The sequence below is a fragment of the Siphateles boraxobius genome, unplaced genomic scaffold, assembly GCF_051911475.1.
Source record: "Siphateles boraxobius isolate OS27281-9 unplaced genomic scaffold, OSU_SipBor_1 33, whole genome shotgun sequence".
Taxonomy (NCBI): Eukaryota; Metazoa; Chordata; class Actinopteri; order Cypriniformes; family Leuciscidae; genus Siphateles; species Siphateles boraxobius.
Genome location: NW_027508953.1, coordinates 1317814 through 1335440, shown reverse-complemented (window position 1 = coordinate 1335440; position 17627 = coordinate 1317814). Strand labels below are relative to the sequence as shown.

General features: G+C 37.8%; 1 protein-coding gene across 1 annotated transcript in view; it reads right to left on the bottom strand.

Moving 5' to 3' along the window:
• Positions 1 to 913: 913 nt before the first annotated feature.
• rapgef5a (Rap guanine nucleotide exchange factor (GEF) 5a) overlaps positions 914 to 17627 on the bottom strand; it is a 73120-nt gene continuing 56406 nt past the window's right edge. Inside the window, exons 14-26 of the mRNA XM_077194862.1 lie at positions 14521 to 14612; positions 12243 to 12273; positions 12049 to 12127; positions 10979 to 11128; positions 10038 to 10135; positions 8369 to 8491; positions 7159 to 7337; positions 6091 to 6181; positions 3481 to 3531; positions 3286 to 3373; positions 3103 to 3167; positions 2962 to 3016; positions 914 to 1564 (exon numbers count right to left, since the gene is read on the bottom strand). Coding sequence (XP_077050977.1) covers positions 1446 to 1564; positions 2962 to 3016; positions 3103 to 3167; positions 3286 to 3373; positions 3481 to 3531; positions 6091 to 6181; positions 7159 to 7337; positions 8369 to 8491; positions 10038 to 10135; positions 10979 to 11128; positions 12049 to 12127; positions 12243 to 12273; positions 14521 to 14612 — 1221 coding nt within the window. The 3' untranslated portion in view covers positions 914 to 1445. The remainder of the gene's footprint in view (positions 1565 to 2961; positions 3017 to 3102; positions 3168 to 3285; positions 3374 to 3480; positions 3532 to 6090; positions 6182 to 7158; positions 7338 to 8368; positions 8492 to 10037; positions 10136 to 10978; positions 11129 to 12048; positions 12128 to 12242; positions 12274 to 14520; positions 14613 to 17627) is intronic.

Below are 17627 nucleotides of genomic sequence, written 5' to 3'. Positions count from 1 at the left end.
TCGAGAAACAAAGTGATGTAATCAACTCAGATTTTGACATCAAATCCCATTAAAGATGTTTTGTTCTGTGCACTGGATCGCATCACGTCAGAACAGAACAGATCGGGGTTCAAGGCTTTTATAAAACATTTCACAATATTAAAATCTTCTCATATTGCATCGCTCTCCCATAATAGTGCTTGGCACAGAAACGTGTTTGCAAATGACTCGACTTATTTTTCTTTACATTTACAAACGTATATATACATTCTTACACGATAATGTACAAACAAAGATGTAAGTGCAAATACAATATGCATGCATGCCACTGTAAAATCTCTTTAAAACGGAAATGAGTTTCACACAAGAGCTTCAGAACTGCGAATATAAACGACTGTATCCAAACGCAACGGCAGAGAGCGAGTGAAGGAAAAAACTGCACAAAACCAACATCTTCAAGAGCCTGGGTCACCGAACGGACCAGGAAATAATACTGTCAGGTCACTGTAAAAATGACACGTATGAAAAGCTTCAGTCACTGGCGTGTCGTGGGAAAGACTGGCTGCTGTCAGAGCTCAAACTGGAAACATTAAATAATATGAAGCAGTTAAAAGAAAAAACTCAACATCATAACAAGATTCAGTATAAAGTGAGTACTTGGCTCTATATGACATCATCATGACCTTTGACACCAGCTGTGTTTGTTCGTTCAGTCTGAGTTTATACTGTAGGGCCGGGCGATATATTTTTTGTTTATAAAATATCCCATATTTATAAAATGAAGCAATATTGTGATGATTTGATTCGGCCATTGAGTTTCTGATCTTCAGTTGCAGTAAAAAGTTTGATTACGGTATTTTCCATGAATCAGTTGAACTGATTCAAATCTCTGATTCAAGTCTTTTATATGTTAATATTGCTTTTAATGTACTGTTATATCTTTACTGTATTTTTCTTCTTGCATTAAACATTTTCAATCTGACTGGCAACTGGTTTCTATTTGGTTGAAATTACTAAAAGAAATCAGCCTTCAAATCTATTTCAGAGCAAATATATAAATACTAATAAATACCGAACATGTTCAAAAGGCTGGAAAAAATATATTTTTAATTAAAATATTAATTATAATATCACCCAGCCCTGACTGTCTAAGTAATAAATTCATATAGCCTATAAATATGGTCCAGAATGCTGGTAGCATTACAACAAAACATTGCTGAAAAGTTTACACTTTTCCTGTGGACAGGAAAAAAACGTTCATCGACTTTTCGATGATCTATTTTTGACATTAAGAAATAAACATTTATTCACATCAGGAGCAGACTGATTTACTGATGTACTGTGTTCACTCACTCTGACAGTGGAGCAACGCCACTAATATCCACTATCAGTGTCCGTTCAGTCAGTGCTGGGCGCTGGAATCGGTGTGTGTGTCCGCTGAAGATGTGTGTGTGTGTGTGTGTCTCTCAGACGCGGGGCTCCAGTCTGTGAGACAGTTCAAACAGTGTCTGCTGATTGTCAATGATGTGAAGGTAATGGACACTCGACCGCACTTCAGCGCTGTCACACGGGGAAAGCTCATTTCCTGAGAAATGGAGAAATCAATGAAGTTAATAGATTTATTCTCCTCAGTTCTAATGAAGAGAGACATGCTACGCTGATGCATTTCATAGATCTGAGATATTAATTACAACTTAATTATCAATGCATCAATACAGACATTTTGTCTGATACAGTGTCTGCTAATTTTATATATATAAAATAAAACCTTTTATTAACTTTAAAATGTAAATGCATATTTTTATGGCTGATCACCAATATAATAGCTGACAAATTTGTACTGTTTTAATAATCAGAATAATATGATTGACAGAATGATATAAAACACTAAGATACTATTATAATAACTCAAGTATTGCATATATTTATTAATATACAGTATACATCTAGATATAAGAAATGTAAAGTAATTTTGGTTATGATTTGGTTGATATTTTGGTTTTGTAATTGCTCTGTATAATTTTAAATAACATTAATTCATTCTCAAGACAGAAACAATCAGAAAACTTTCTAAAACATTTTTTTAGATTGTAAAAACAAACACAGCAAACATAGCAATTACAAAAACAAAAAATATTGAAAATGATAAGAAATATTAAATATTGTATTCTTGTAGTTAAATAACAGCATATAAACGAAAATATGCACAAAATATGATATATATTTATAATATATTTACTATTATTATATTAAACAAAAATAATATGTCTGTCATAAAATACAGCATTATTATATAGTATAAATAGAATATAAACTAAAATAACTAAATAATTACAGATATACTTATGATAATAAATAAACATATTATATTTATAATAATCATTTATTTTTATTTTTTACCTTTTATTTACTTTAAAATGTAAATGCATATTTTTATGGCTGATCACTAATATGATAGCTGATAAATGTGTACTGTTTTAATAATATAATCAGAATAATAATGATAATAACAATAAGATTGGCCGATACTATTATAATAACTGAATTATTATATATATTTATTAATATACAGTATATAACCAGAGATTAGAAATGGTTCAAGGAACAAAACCAGGAACCAAAATCCTTTTAAACTGTTTCAGAGTGAAAACATTAAAACATTATTTGTAAATGTTGGTAACTGGTTATTATTATTTTGTTCTGATAATTTTTCACTAAACCAAAGACCCAATGTTTTTTTTTTTTTCAATTACATTTAGCAAATGTTATTTAGCAAAACACCTGCATAAAAATGCAGTTTCTGCTCAGAATGCCAAATAAAAAAAAATCGCTTAAAATCCCTGATATTAAGGCATAATGTGTGTTTATATTAATTACACCTTATGGAATATCAACCATGTGATGCTTTCATTTTGATTTGTAACAAACCATGACATGTAAATGATCTTTTTGATTGGACATTGAACAGGAGGAAAGACTGACCTGTTTGATCCGTCTGACAGTGGCGAATGAGTCGGACGGTTTCGGCTATCATGTGCTGAAAACACACACACACACACACACATCAACAACACATCTCAATGAAGATAACACATCTGAAGACTGTCAATCACTGACACTCACCAGCTTCTCAAAGTTCACCAGATTATCATGAAATGTTTTGTTCCCCTCATGGATGAAGGTGATATCTGAAACCCAACAGAGATCACAACATTACGAGACCAACTGGCCATGCAATGTGTTTGTGTATCGTGTATTGAGTATTCGTGTCATCACTTCCTGTACATCAGCGGGCGGCTCCTTTACCTTTAAGCAGCAGAGGCATGAAGGGGATTTTGGGCGGCTTCATTTTCTTGAAAGCGTCTCTGTAGGCTTTGTGATTCATGGATGGATCCTGAGGAAGAAGACAGATGAATCTCTTTATGATCATAAAGTTGACATGAAATCAAAATCAACCATATTTATGTTTGTTTTATGTTAATGTAACTGGGTTTGACTTACCGTCAACAGCTCAAGTTCAGAGAAAAGCTTCTTGAATTTTCCAGGAACTTTCTGCAGGAAAGAGAGTGACAGAAACTGAATATCTCCTGCTTGTTTAAATTCACCATGAAATCAAAATGGACAATTCTTATTTTTTTGAATGGAGTATTGCAGTATTTATTATAAATGATTTATCCGTGCACATCATTATTTTTTTAATTCATGTGCCGTCGTGATCTTTAATCAAAATCACTTTATCCTCTTTCTTGCAGCATCTCTTCTCTTCTCTGATGATGTGGGCGGGGCAACCTGTCACTCACATGAGATCCACCAATAGCAAACCACAACCATCCAATCAATTCCTCATGGACAAACTCAAGCCTCGCCCACATTTGTTCTTGTTCCAGTAGGGCAGAAAAGACTATTGCAGCTTCGGGCCACATTTACACATAGGTATTTAAGAGAAATGAATATTTCCCTCCCTCTGTTTTCAATAATAACATTGTGCACACAACATCGTTTTCAAATATGCTGTCATTTACATCAACCCGCATAAATACGCCGTTGAGCGCCATCATAACTATGCCAAACTGGGCGCTCACATGACGATAAAGAATTTTCTGGCGCATAATGTGACGTTTGAGAACCTAAAACCCTGTTTCTCCCAGTTGACACGGCAACACATAACCGGCGTTATCAGAAATCTCCACTTTGGCCAGAGTTTTTAGAAATAATCGTTTTCTGTGATAAAAACGGGGCTTTCGTGTAAATGAGAGGCCAAACCGCAGGGAAATAACTGCGTCTTTCCGTCGTGTAAACGGGGCATTGGTTTCAAGCTATCGTTAACTCAGACATTTACCCGGTCTTAAACTGTGTTCAAACCAGAGCAACAAGCGATAAATCCTCAGATCTCTATAGTGAATTGGTTTCTATTTTTCTCATGTTGTGCTGGTTGGTCCAAACTGTATATTAAACATTGTATATTCTGTGATTTTGCCTCTGTTCACTTTCAGCATGGAGAGACAAATTATTTGTAAAGTAAACTTGTCATCAGCTGGTTAGTTCAGGGTGAGCATGTGTGGACTCAGTGCAGAGTCAGTGTAGAGTCAGTGTGGAGTCAGTGCGGAGTCAGTGCGGAGTCAGTGCGGAGTCAGTGCGGAGTCAGTGCGGAGTCAGTGCGGAGTCAGTGCGGAGTCAGTGCGGAGTCAGTGCAGAGTCAGTGCGGAGTCAGTGCGGAGTCAGTGCGGAGTCAGTGCGGAGTCAGTGCGGAGTCAGTGCGGAGTCAGTGCGGAGTCAGTGTAGAGTCAGTGTAGAGTCAGTGTAGAGTCAGTGTGGAGTCAGTGTGGAGTCAGTGTGGAGTCAGTGTGGAGTCAGTGTGGAGTCAGTGTAGAGTCAGTGTGGAGTCAGTGTAGAGTCAGTGCGGAGTCAGTGCAGAGTCAGTGTAGAGTCAGTGTAGAGTCAGTGTAGAGTCAGTGTGGAGTCAGTGTGGAGTCAGTGTGGAGTCAGTGTAGAGTCAGTGTAGAGTCAGTGTAGAGTCAGTGTAGAGTCAGTGTAGAGTCAGTGTGGAGTCAGTGTGGAGTCAGTGTGGAGTCAGTGTGGAGTCAGTGTAGAGTCAGTGTAGAGTCAGTGTAGAGTCAGTGTAGAGTCAGTGTGGAGTCAGTGTGGAGTCAGTGTGGAGTCAGTGTGGAGTCAGTGTAGAGTCAGTGCGGAGTCAGTGTAGAGTCAGTGTAGAGTCAGTGTAGAGTCAGTGTAGAGTCAGTGCGGAGTCAGTGTAGAGTCAGTGTGGAGTCAGTGCGGAGTCAGTGCGGAGTCAGTGCGGAGTCAGTGCGGAGTCAGTGCGGAGTCAGTGCGGAGTCAGTGCGGAGTCAGTGCGGAGTCAGTGCGGAGTCAGTGCGGAGTCAGTGCGGAGTCAGTGCGGAGTCAGTGCAGAGTCAGTGTAGAGTCAGTGTGGAGTCAGTGTGGAGTCAGTGTGGAGTCAGTGTGGAGTCAGTGTGGAGTCAGTGTAGAGTCAGTGTGGAGTCAGTGTAGAGTCAGTGCGGAGTCAGTGTAGAGTCAGTGTAGAGTCAGTGTGGAGTCAGTGTGGAGTCAGTGTGGAGTCAGTGTAGAGTCAGTGTAGAGTCAGTGTAGAGTCAGTGTGGAGTCAGTGTGGAGTCAGTGTGGAGTCAGTGTAGAGTCAGTGTAGAGTCAGTGTGGAGTCAGTGTGGAGTCAGTGTGGAGTCAGTGTGGAGTCAGTGTGGAGTCAGTGTAGAGTCAGTGCGGAGTCAGTGTAGAGTCAGTGTAGAGTCAGTGTAGAGTCAGTGTAGAGTCAGTGCGGAGTCAGTGCGGAGTCAGTGCGGAGTCAGTGCGGAGTCAGTGCGGAGTCAGTGCGGAGTCAGTGCAGAGTCAGTGTAGAGTCAGTGTAGAGTCAGTGCGGAGTCAGTGTGGAGTCAGTGTGGAGTCAGTGTGGAGTCAGTGTGGAGTCAGTGTGGAGTCAGTGTGGAGTCAGTGTGGAGTCAGTGCGGAGTCAGTGCAGAGTCAGTGCGGAGTCAGTGCGGAGTCAGTGCAGAGTCAGTGTAGAGTCAGTGTAGAGTCAGTGTAGAGTCAGTGTAGAGTCAGTGTGGAGTCAGTGCGGAGTCAGTGTAGCTGTTTTACCTCCCATGTCTGGTTAAGCCGGCTGACGGCTGCGGTGTTTAAACCCATGATGATGGCAAACGAGGAGTTCAGGTTCCTGTGCGCTTTACAGCTGAAACACACACACACACACACACACACACACACACACACGAGTCAGTCGCTGCCTTCCAGACACCCACACAGAATACCAGAACCTCTCTGACTGACTAGAATAAAGATATTAATCGCACGTTCACACAGTTCACACTGAGCGGCTGATTACAACAAAATTACAACAACAAAAAATATTGCAAATTATAATAATATAAATACTGTATTCTTGTAGTTAAATAACAACATATAAACAAAAATATGAAAAATATGCTATATATATATATATATATTTAATATTACTTTATTAAAAATAAAATGTCTGTCATAAAAGCAGCATTATCGTATTTTAATAATAAAATACTATCTAAATAAAATATTCTATATTTGTAATATATAAATATAATTTATTATACACAAGAATAATCCATATATGTCTCAAAAAGCATTATATTTTAATATATCAATATTTATTTTTATTTAACATGAGTAATCAGTATCTGTCAGAAAAAGACAAAATAATTGCTGTAATGATAAAATATAAACTAACCTAATATAATATTTAATAGACTAAATAAATCAATATTATTTTATTAAACAAAAACAATCAGTATCTGACTGTCATAAAATTCACTATTATTTTTAATAACAAAATATAAACTAAAATAGTAAACTAAAAATATATTTCTAATATTGTAATATTATTTTATTAAATTTAAAAACAATCACTATATATCATAAAACAGTATTATATTGTTTTAATAATAAAAATATAAACTAAACTAATACAATTTTACATTTTTAATATATTATTTTATTAAATATACAAAAAATCATGATCAGTCATAAAAAGCAGAACTGGTTGATCAAAGCAAAGCTGCATATTCCCGTTTGCGTTCTGATATATGTCTGTGAAATAACCTGTGTTTAATCCTTTTGTATGAGAAAAGGAGAATGAGAATCCTGCCTATAAAGCCTGAACACACTGAGACTCACTGAGCAGCAATCTTGATGAACTTCTTGAGGAGCTGGACTCGTTTCCCGAGCGAAGGGCACAGCAGCACCTCTGACATCACCCACTGCTGGACCTCATTACAGCGCTGGAGCAGGAACTCTAGCGCCACCGTGTGGCCAGAGCTGGCCTGACGACTGAACGTGTAGAAGATCAGCTCTTGCTGAGAGAGAGAGAGAGAGAGAGAGAGAGAGAGAGAGAGAGAGAGAGAGAGAGAGAGAGAGAGAGAGAGAGAGAGAGAGAGAGAGAGAGAGAGAGAGAGCATCATCACACAGGTTTCTCATGCTCTGATACATGTGTCCAAGTGTGTTTTCAATGAGCAAATGTGCAATATCTTTCAAAAGTTTGGGGTCTGTACCATTTTTTTGTTTAAATAAATTAATATGTTTATTCAGCAAGGACGTATTAAATTGATCAAAAGTGACAGTAAAGACTTTTATAATGTTACAAAAGTTGTTCTTTTGAACTTTTTATTCATCAAAGAATCCTGAAAAAAATGTATCATGTTTTTCAAAATAATAAGAAGCAGCATAACCATTGATTTAAAAATTGGTCAACAACCATTTTCAATGGTGACCAATTTTCACCATTGATAATAATAAATGTAAGCATATTAGAATGATTTCTGAAGGATCATGTGACACTGAAGACTGGAGTAATGATGCCGGAAATTCAGCTTTGATCACAGGAATAAATTACATTTTTACCATACATTCAAATAGAAAACAGTCATTTTGAAATTGTAATAATATTTCAAAATCTTCCTGTTTTTCCTGTATTTTTGATCAAACAAATGCAGCTTTGGTGAGCAGAAGAGACTCTTTCAAAAACATAAAAAGTTCCTATCGACCCCAAACCTCTGAACGGGAGTGTAAATTCTAAAAACATTTTAGAAACATTCCATTTCGTTATGGGAATTTTTTATGTAAACTAATAAAGGATGTTCTTTTGAAGCAGAACATTGTAAAAACTTCAATATGAGCTTAATGTTTAAAGGACATAAGAACGTTTAATGAGTAATAATGCCATCATTAGTATTAGTCATTGACGTTTAAGCTTTGTTGATGTTCAATATAAGCTCTACACACAGCGTCTCTGTCCTGCAGGTGATCACCATAACCAATCATTTCTACTCGTTCCAGTTCATAACAACTAACAGAGAGCATGTTGACAGATTTCATGATGAAGCTTCACCTCATGGATGGAGTTGAAGAGGTTCCACTCGAAGTTGGTGAGAGCCACGGCGACGTCCCACGTGTTGATGCCCAGCAGTCGGACCGGCTTCTGTCCCAGCTCAGGACATTCAGTCAGGGCCGGCTGAGAGACACAAACACCATTACAGAAGAGCGTTTAGGCTTTTAGCTCTACAACCTCTTTGTTTTTGCCTATGAAAAAATATTAAAGGCATAGTTCCTAATATGTATGTAAGATTCTTCTTGTGGTAAGAGCACATAAGGGTATGTGTTAAAGGACAATTCCGGCAAAAACTGAAACTAGGGGTAAATAACAACCGTTTCTCTGGGATGCGTTTTCATGATAATTTAACGTTAGTTTTAGTTTAAGCACAGATTAGCTTATACCGCTAGTATATAGGGCATAGAATAAGTAAAAATAAAAATCGCTAGTTTATACCACTAACAAGGCTCAAACTAGCCCCACACTAACACGGTAGCATAATGAGGGTCTCTACATACAAACCGAAGCATTGAGAACTTTGTAAGTGTACAGACAGTTTAATAAGAAGATACTTTATAAAGACAGTACCCTTCGCGTATACAAGCAGGAGCAATCTTTGGAAAACAGTCTCGACCAGTCGAACCACGAACGCCGTGCTACGTGCTGCTCGATAGTCACAGTTCAGCTCACGTAGCACGGCGTTCGGGGTTCGACTGGTCGAGACTGCTTTCCAAAGATGGCTCCTGCTTATATACGCGAAGTGGATTGTTTGAGCTTTGTTAGTGGTATTAAGTAGCGATTTTTATTTTTACTTATTCTATGCCCTATATACTAGTGTTATAAGCTAATCTGTGGTTAAACTAAAACTAAAGTTAAAACTGGTTTCATCCGATTATCATGAAAACGCATCCCAGAGAACAGTCGACTCGGTACCCGTGTGTTATTTAGTCCTAGGTTGATTTTTGGCCGTATTTGTCCTTTAATACATACATGCATTCACACGGGTTATTTAACAGTTCTTTGCTCTATCAATGTAGCAGAGGATCATGGGACATCACGGGATTCCACATGTAATCCTCGTGCATTTTATTACTTTAATCTAATTACCATCATGTTTCCAAGATTCTATGAATATAAGAAATGCAAATATTTAAAACATATAAAATTTCTTCCACGCTTGCAAAAAAACTATAACTAGGAATTAGCTTGAAAATACTGCATTGAAGTGTAAACAATGGTTTGGAATCATTGAAGAAATCATGGTTATGGAAGAACTTACTCTAAAGATGAAAAAAGCGCTTTCAAAATGGACTGGGAAAAGTGGTTGATATAAAAAATGTAAAGAGATCCTCAGCTAAGTAAACAGTGATAGTTAAGGGAATGGTTAACCTCAGTTGTTTGGCTTTGTTGCTCTTTTTTTCTCGTTTTAATTGGGGGGTCAGCACATATATTTATAGGTATATATGTATATGTTCTTTGATATTTAAGAATATGCGCTGATATGTATTTAGAAGTATACAGCTGTGTACGCTATGTAGCAGATATTTGATATGTATATATGCATCATTTTTTCCCCTCCCTTCTGTTAATATTGTTTTTACTTTCATTGTTAATCTTGTGAATTAAAATTATTAAAAATAAAAGTAAAAAACACCAAATACAAAGTAAAGTTGACAGTTGCTCCTACCAGGATCTCGCTGAGGTCTCGTCTACAGGCGATCAGTCTGCCGGGCAACACCAGAGACTCGGGATAAATACTGTCGTGAGGCTGAAGGACACGCTGCTCTGTGACACGAGAGAGAGAGAGAGTGAGTGTGTGTGTGTGTGTGTGTGTGTGTGTGTGTGTGTGTGTGTGTGTGTGTGTGTGTGTGTGTGTGTGTGTGTGTGTGTGTGTGTAGAAACAGGGATAAATACTGTCGTGAGGCTGAAGGACACGCTGCTCTGTGACATGAGAGAGAGAGAGAGAGAGTGTGTGTGTGTGTGTGTGTGTGTGTGTGTGTGTGTGTGTAGAAACAGGGATAGATACTGTCGTGAGGCTGAAGGACATGCTGCTCTGTGACACGAGAGAGAGAGAGAGAGAGAGTGAGTGTGTGTGTGTGGAAACAGCAGGGTATGTGTTTCTGTCTGAGTCGTGTGTGTGTGTGTGTGTGTGTGTGTGTGTGTGTGTGTGTGTGTGTGTGTGTGTGTGTGTGTGTGTGTGTGTGTGTGTATGTGTGTGTGTGTAGAAACAGGGATAAATACTGTCGTGAGGCTGAAGGACACGCTGCTCTGTGACATGAGAGAGAGAGAGAGAGAGAGAGAGAGAGAGTGAGTGTGTGTGTGTGTGTAGAAACAGGGATAGATACTGTCGTGAGGCTGAAGGACACGCTGCTCTGTGACACGAGAGAGAGAGAGTGTGTGTGTGTGTGTGTGTGTGTGTGTGTAGAAACAGGGATAAATACTGTCGTGAGGCTGAAGGACACGCTGCTCTGTGACACGAGAGAGAGAGAGAGAGTGAGTGTGTGTGAGTGTGTGGAAACAGCAGGGTATGTGTTTCTGTCTGAGTCGTGTGTGTGTGTGTGTGTGTGTGTGTGTGTGTGTGTGTGTGTGTGTGTGTGTGTGTGTGTGTGTGTGTGTGTGTATATGAACCTCCGCTGTACGTCTGGACCGTCAGCATCATGTCGTCTTCAGATCTGTCCATCCGCTGAGACACGATGTGCAGAAGCTCCTGAGCCACGACTGAAGGCTTCACACGCATACTCAGATACGAGTCACAGCTCACGTACACACGACACATCACTGACAACACACACACACACACACACAGAACTGGTTATTCAGTCCCTTTAATCAGTGAATGTCATGAAAACTGTCAAAAATACGTCTGGATTCATTTCACCCCCAAAGTCAAAAGATGAAGCAGTTACATTTATATTTTATATTCATTTATATTCCTATTACATACATATATTATATTAATTAATTATTTCATTATTATTATTTATTTAAATATTTTTTCCATTGTTCTGTTAATCTATAATTTTTAATTATTATATTTTATGTACATTTATAAGTTTATATTTGCAAAAAAGAAAATTAAGTACTATTATTGTTTTTCTAAAAAAACATTTGGTTATTATATTTTATTTTGATTTACATTATATTGCATCAAAATGTTTAAAATATTATATATAATAAACTTATTTTTGCACAAAGACAATTTTGTTTATTACTAATGTATTTTATTTTTTAACAACAATTATCTATACTGTGAGGCAAAAAAAATTGATATACACAATGTGATATGCAAAATGATATACAAAATATAAAAATAAATCTTAATATAAAATGAATTAAATAAATATAGGTCAAGTTCCACCTATGTGAGTGTGTGTGCGTGCGTGCGTGCGTGCGTGCGTGCGTGCGTGCGTGTGCGTGTGTGTGTGATAGTTAAGATAATCAGATATATAGTTTTTTCCTAATTTTAATCAATTACTTTCCGCGTGACATTTAATCCAAAATACTTACGGTTTCTACATTTCAATGTATTAGTTATTTTTTTCAATTTAGATATAGCCATGTAGCTTTGATTTCGGTTTCATTTCTATTTATTTTAGCCATTTAAAACAAACATTCACACCTAAAATATGTGTGTATATGTACTTTATGTTAAATGAGTGCATAAAACAACCCCACCACAGGAGAGACTGAGGTATTACCGTCTTTACTCTCGCCTGCAGACGCTCGGAGAGGAACGCAGCTCTCCTTCAGGCTCAGCTGCTGGTAGAGCGCTTTATTCTGGAACGACAAAGAACATTTGAGAAAGGCCTCATGTATTTACTCACAATACAAACCAGGTATATCATTTTAATTTTTTGGTTATTTTTTCTTTTTTCGCAATTTCTTCTCTCACCTTTTGGTGTGGAGAATAGTCGTCCACCGTACTGAGGGAAAACAGGGAGAGATAACTTAGAGACACATGACGAGACACTCAGGGCTGTTGAACTGAGTCTGACAGTAGATGGAGAACTGAGACAAACACTTCTGTCAGAGACGTGTGGGCCAGCTGTCTCTGTGAGACTCCTCTCGCTCTACATCCATCTATCTGAAGAGTGACGCTCTAACAGGAAGCGAGAGACATCATTGTGTCTGTCTTGCTGAGCTGCAGACTGGGAGAAGTTTTGCTTTAACAGGATGAATGACTGTTTAAATCATGTTCTCTTCCCTCATTTCAACACAAAACCTTTCTGTGAAGAATAAAACGCTCACTTTATTTTATTTCCCCGTGACAATGTAAGGTGATTGGGTTCAGAAGTTGCTCCTTTAGAGCTCAGGAGACTCAAATATCAATTTTGTCTCAGATGTTTCTCCCAAAGTCGAATAAAAGAAATGAAAACAGACACAAATGAACCAGTTATTGTCATTCACTTAAGAGTATAAAGCTATAAAATGAATGTACATAACAGCTCAGATTGGTCTTTGGGAGAATTTAATGAGAACTGTTTGAGTTCATTAATGAGATCTGGCTTTGGATTTGCAGAATTTGGTGTTTTGGCAAATCTGAGCACAATTTAAAACATTTTTGAGATCTTTTTTCTGAAACTTTTAAAAGCTATTGGTGTGTGTTTCTCAGGTCAAAAACAAAAATGACAATTTGATTGTTTTGCTCTCCTAGACAAATAATTGAGATATTCAAGATATTTAAATTAACTTGATGAGAAATGTTTGAGTTCATATTGAGATCTCTGACTTTTCGATTCAAACCTGAGCAAACCTTTAATCGCACTGCTTTCCAGGAGAACAAAAAAGGAGATTTTAAATAAATTAAAATTAACTTGATGGGAAATGTTTGAGTTCATACTGACATCACTGACTTTTATTGGCAAATCTGAGCACAGTTTGAGACATTATCAAGATCTCTTATGAAGAGAGCCAAAAAAACAAAAGACTCTCAAAACCGTCCAGGAAACACAAATGAGATCTTAGACTAACTTGATGAGAAATGTTTGAGTCCATACTGAGATCTCTGATTGAGATATCATTGAGATCTCTTATTAACCTCTAGAGCAAAAAATAAATAAAAATGTAAATTTAATCTCATTCATTACTGTCCAGGATATACATTCAAATTAACTTGATGAGAAATGTTTGAGCCCATACTAGGATCTCTGACTTTCATTTTCATATTTGAGCACAGTTTGAGACAATATTGATCTTCTATGAAACTCCATAGAAAAAAAGAGCTCAAGCAAAGGTTTCAATTCAATCTCGTTCCTGTCCAGGAGAAACAAATGAGATATTAAATAAATTCAGATTAACTTGATGAGAAATAGTTGAGATCATACTGATATCTTTTCAATCTATATTCAAAATATTTTCAAAATCTGAGCATAGTTTGAGAAAATATCGTGACAATATCGTGACTCTATAGGATTTTTTTGCTCTAAATTTGTATGCTCTATATTTATTTTTATGCTTATATTTATGCTCTATAGAGTAAAAATAGACAGACTAAAGTCTCTATTTAAACTTATTGCTGTCTAAGAGAAACGAAGGAGATTTAAAATAACTTCAAATTAACTTGACAAATGTTTGAGTTCATATTGATATGTCTGACATTGATTGGCAAATCTTGCACAGTTTGAGACAATGTTGAGATCTCCTAGAAACTCTAAAGCCTACACATGAGATCATTTAAGAATCAATTCTCCATTTAATCTCAATGCTCAGTGACATCAATGACACCACTGAGCATTTCCATCTTTTATTCATCTCACGCCCAATTACCCTTCTGCCGCTCAGGGAGCCAATCAGATCTCTACAAATAGGCGTGAGCACAGTGTAACTCCGCCCCTCACGACAGTCATAATTACACCTCCGAGTCCGTCACCTCATTTAGTGGGATTACGCACACACTCCTGCCAAACCCTGAGGATGAGCCGCGGGAGGAACGTTTCCATGCTAAGCTCAATTCACTGAGGCTAAGCTGATGAACTGACAAACGTAAGGAGCTTCCAGAGCCACGGGAAGTGTGTGTTCATCTGCATTTGCTCTGCTTTACATGTAAGGGCCACATCTGTCAAAATGTCCTCACAGATAACCTGCTAAAACTGATTATTGAAGATGTTCAAGTGATCTTCACTACTCAAAATGTCTCAATTAAAATTAAAAATTCAAAATGTGAGACTCACTGTCTCCGGCGCAGAAGTTTCTGGAACTCCTTCAGGTCCTTCTCCAGCGTGGGGAACTCATACACGTCCTCCAGCACGTATCGATACAAAGACTGCAGGACAAGACAATATATGTATATTAGTGGATTGATCGATCAGTAGATGTTTGGCAATTTTTTAATTTTCAGAATCAGCCAATAACGTTTCCCATTTGGATGATTATACTTCAACAGCAGAGCTGCCTACTATGATGATATACTATAAGTAAGGGTTAATACCCGAGGAGGTGTCCATTGTCAGGTATTAATGAACGACGGCGAGGCGTGAACCGTCCGACGCACAGCGGAGGAAGTCCATTAATACCTAGATATTTTAATTAGTTTTACAATCGAAATCTAAAGTTTTTACAAACAATAACTTGGATTCTATGTTTACGCCTGACGGTTTATTTAGCAACCGGAGATATTTATTGTCCCCTCAGCTCATAGAACCCTTCAGTTTAGCCAACTTACGAGCCAGAAAGTTAACGTATTTTTTTTCATGCAAGTTAGGCTTGTCTAGCCATGGGCGTTATCGTTTTTTTTAACCTATAATTAAAACACACAGGTAGGCGTAGTTATTTTTTAGGCTATGTATAACGGCTGACTGATGTTTGTTTTGATACAATAAATTGTGAACGGATACTTTGACTGCCTGTTGCTATGGTTACTCACAGCTGATGTAGACAGCGCATTTATTTATTAATTTCCAACGGTAAACAGTTAGTTTCACCAGAACTCCTTTACTAGGTGTCCTCTATCATTTTTTGTGGTTCTGTCGAGAGTGAATGTGTGTGTAGACACAGCAGGGTCTCTGGTTCTGTCGAGAGTGAGTGTGTGTGTGTGTGTGTGTGTGTGTGTGTGTGTGTGTGTGTGTGTGTGTGTGTGTGTGTGTGTGTGTGTGTGTGTGGAAACAGCAGGGTATGTGTTTCTGTCTGAGACTTGTGTGCCTGTACCCTGCAGCCAATCAGAATCGAGTATTCACCCAGACCATGGTATAATAAGTAATAAAATAATGCAAAATGCAACAAAAACAAAAAAAACAATAACAACTCTTCAATTTCAATTCACCTTTATCTCTGACATTGACTGGCAAATCTTGCACAGTTTGAAACAATATTGAGATCTCCTAGAAACTCAAAAGCCTAAACATGAAATCATTTAAGAACTCATATATTCTTTCTTAAATACTCTTGAATAAGATTTCCTTTTAAAGATTTAAATATATGGCCATTGCACATTGAATACCAGGAAATATCATACCATATCATTAAATAAAAATCTACTCAGCAGTTACCAGTGATATTTTAGTACTATTTATATACTCTTTATTCTTTATAAACGTTTTGAATTAGCTTTTATTATTCATTTTAATTTTAATTCAAGTTTTAGTAATTTTGTTATGTCCTTTTATCATTTATATTTTTTTATTTTTTTAATCTAATATTTACATTTTGTTTTATTTCAGCTGTATTTCAATTAACATTTTTTTGTTATAATACTGCCAGTTACTGGATTGAATATATATATATATATCGGTCTGGGTGGCAACCGAATGTGTGTATATGAGAGACTGTGTTCTTGCACATTCATTTGACCTTGCATTCATGCTGGGCAGTAAAGGGGAGATTTATTACCAAGCATGCACTGGGAATGTATGTTATAATGGTGTGCACTCCCCCAATGCATGCTGGTTAATGTCAATACACAAATACAGTTAGGAAACAATGCACTTTTACTGTTTCAATGCTGCAAAACAACAGCACCTACATCCACATTCATGCAAAAACACACACACAGACACACACACACACACACACACACACACACACACACACACACACACAGACAGAGACACAGACACACACACACACACACACACACACACACACACACACACACACACACACACACACACACACACACACAGTGCTGCTGAGTGTTTCAGCAGCATCATGTGCATCTGTTCTCATCTGTTCTTAGCGTTTGATGGAATGTGAATTGTTTTTGAGCGTGGTGTGTGCAATTGAGCCGGTAACATGGGTCCACTGTGAGTGTGTCTGACCCATCACCCCCCCAAATCTGCCTGTTACCAGGCAACTATCACCTGGGAAACGCTCCATGTAATGATCTACACGGCGACCGTGAAACATACTCGTCACTGCAATGACACTACAGTTGCCATGGAAACACTGCGTGAGCGTGTGTGTGAGTGGGTGGACACAAAAGCAGGTAAGAACAAGATGTACATTTGTGCTGCGTGTGTGTGTGTGTGTGTGTGTGTGTGTGTGTGTGTGTGTGTGTGTGTGTGTGTGTGTGTGTGTGTGTGTGTGTGTGTGTGTGTGTGAAGATGACCGACTGAAATCTTTGAAACAACGACACGCACACAAAAACATCTACATACGAATAATAAATACCTAAACACAAAATAAACAACTACACACACTCAGTTTCAGAGCACACATGGTTAGTGCTTTTAATGACGCTTGAAAGTGTTTTCTGAAGTGTTTTCATCTGCATGTGGCCTTGAGCAACAAGCAGAAGGGAGGAAATATGTTTTCTGGAGTGAAAATGTGAAAAGCCATTAAACACACTCAAGTCCTGACATGAGGCCGAGACGATCCCTGAGGAGAAGTCGTGAGTCTGACAGACACCGGCGCTAAACTAGCACTTGTACACAAAACTAGCACTCGTACACTAAACTAGCACTCGTACACTAAACTAGCACTCGTACACTAAACTAGTACTCGTACACTAAACTAGCACTTGTACACTAAACTAGCACTCGTACACTAAACTAGCACTCGTACACTAAACTAGCACTCGTACACTAAACTAGCACTCGTACACTAAACTAGCACTCCGCATTAAACTAGCACTCGTACACTAAACTAGCACTCGTACACTAGCACTCGTACACTAAACTAGCACTCGTACTCTAAACTAGCACTCGAACACTAAACTAGCACTCGTACACTAAACTAGCACACTAAACTAGCACTCATATATAAAACTAGCACTAGTACACTAAACTAGCACTCCTACACTAAACTAGTACTCGTACACTAAACTAGCACTTGTACACAAAAC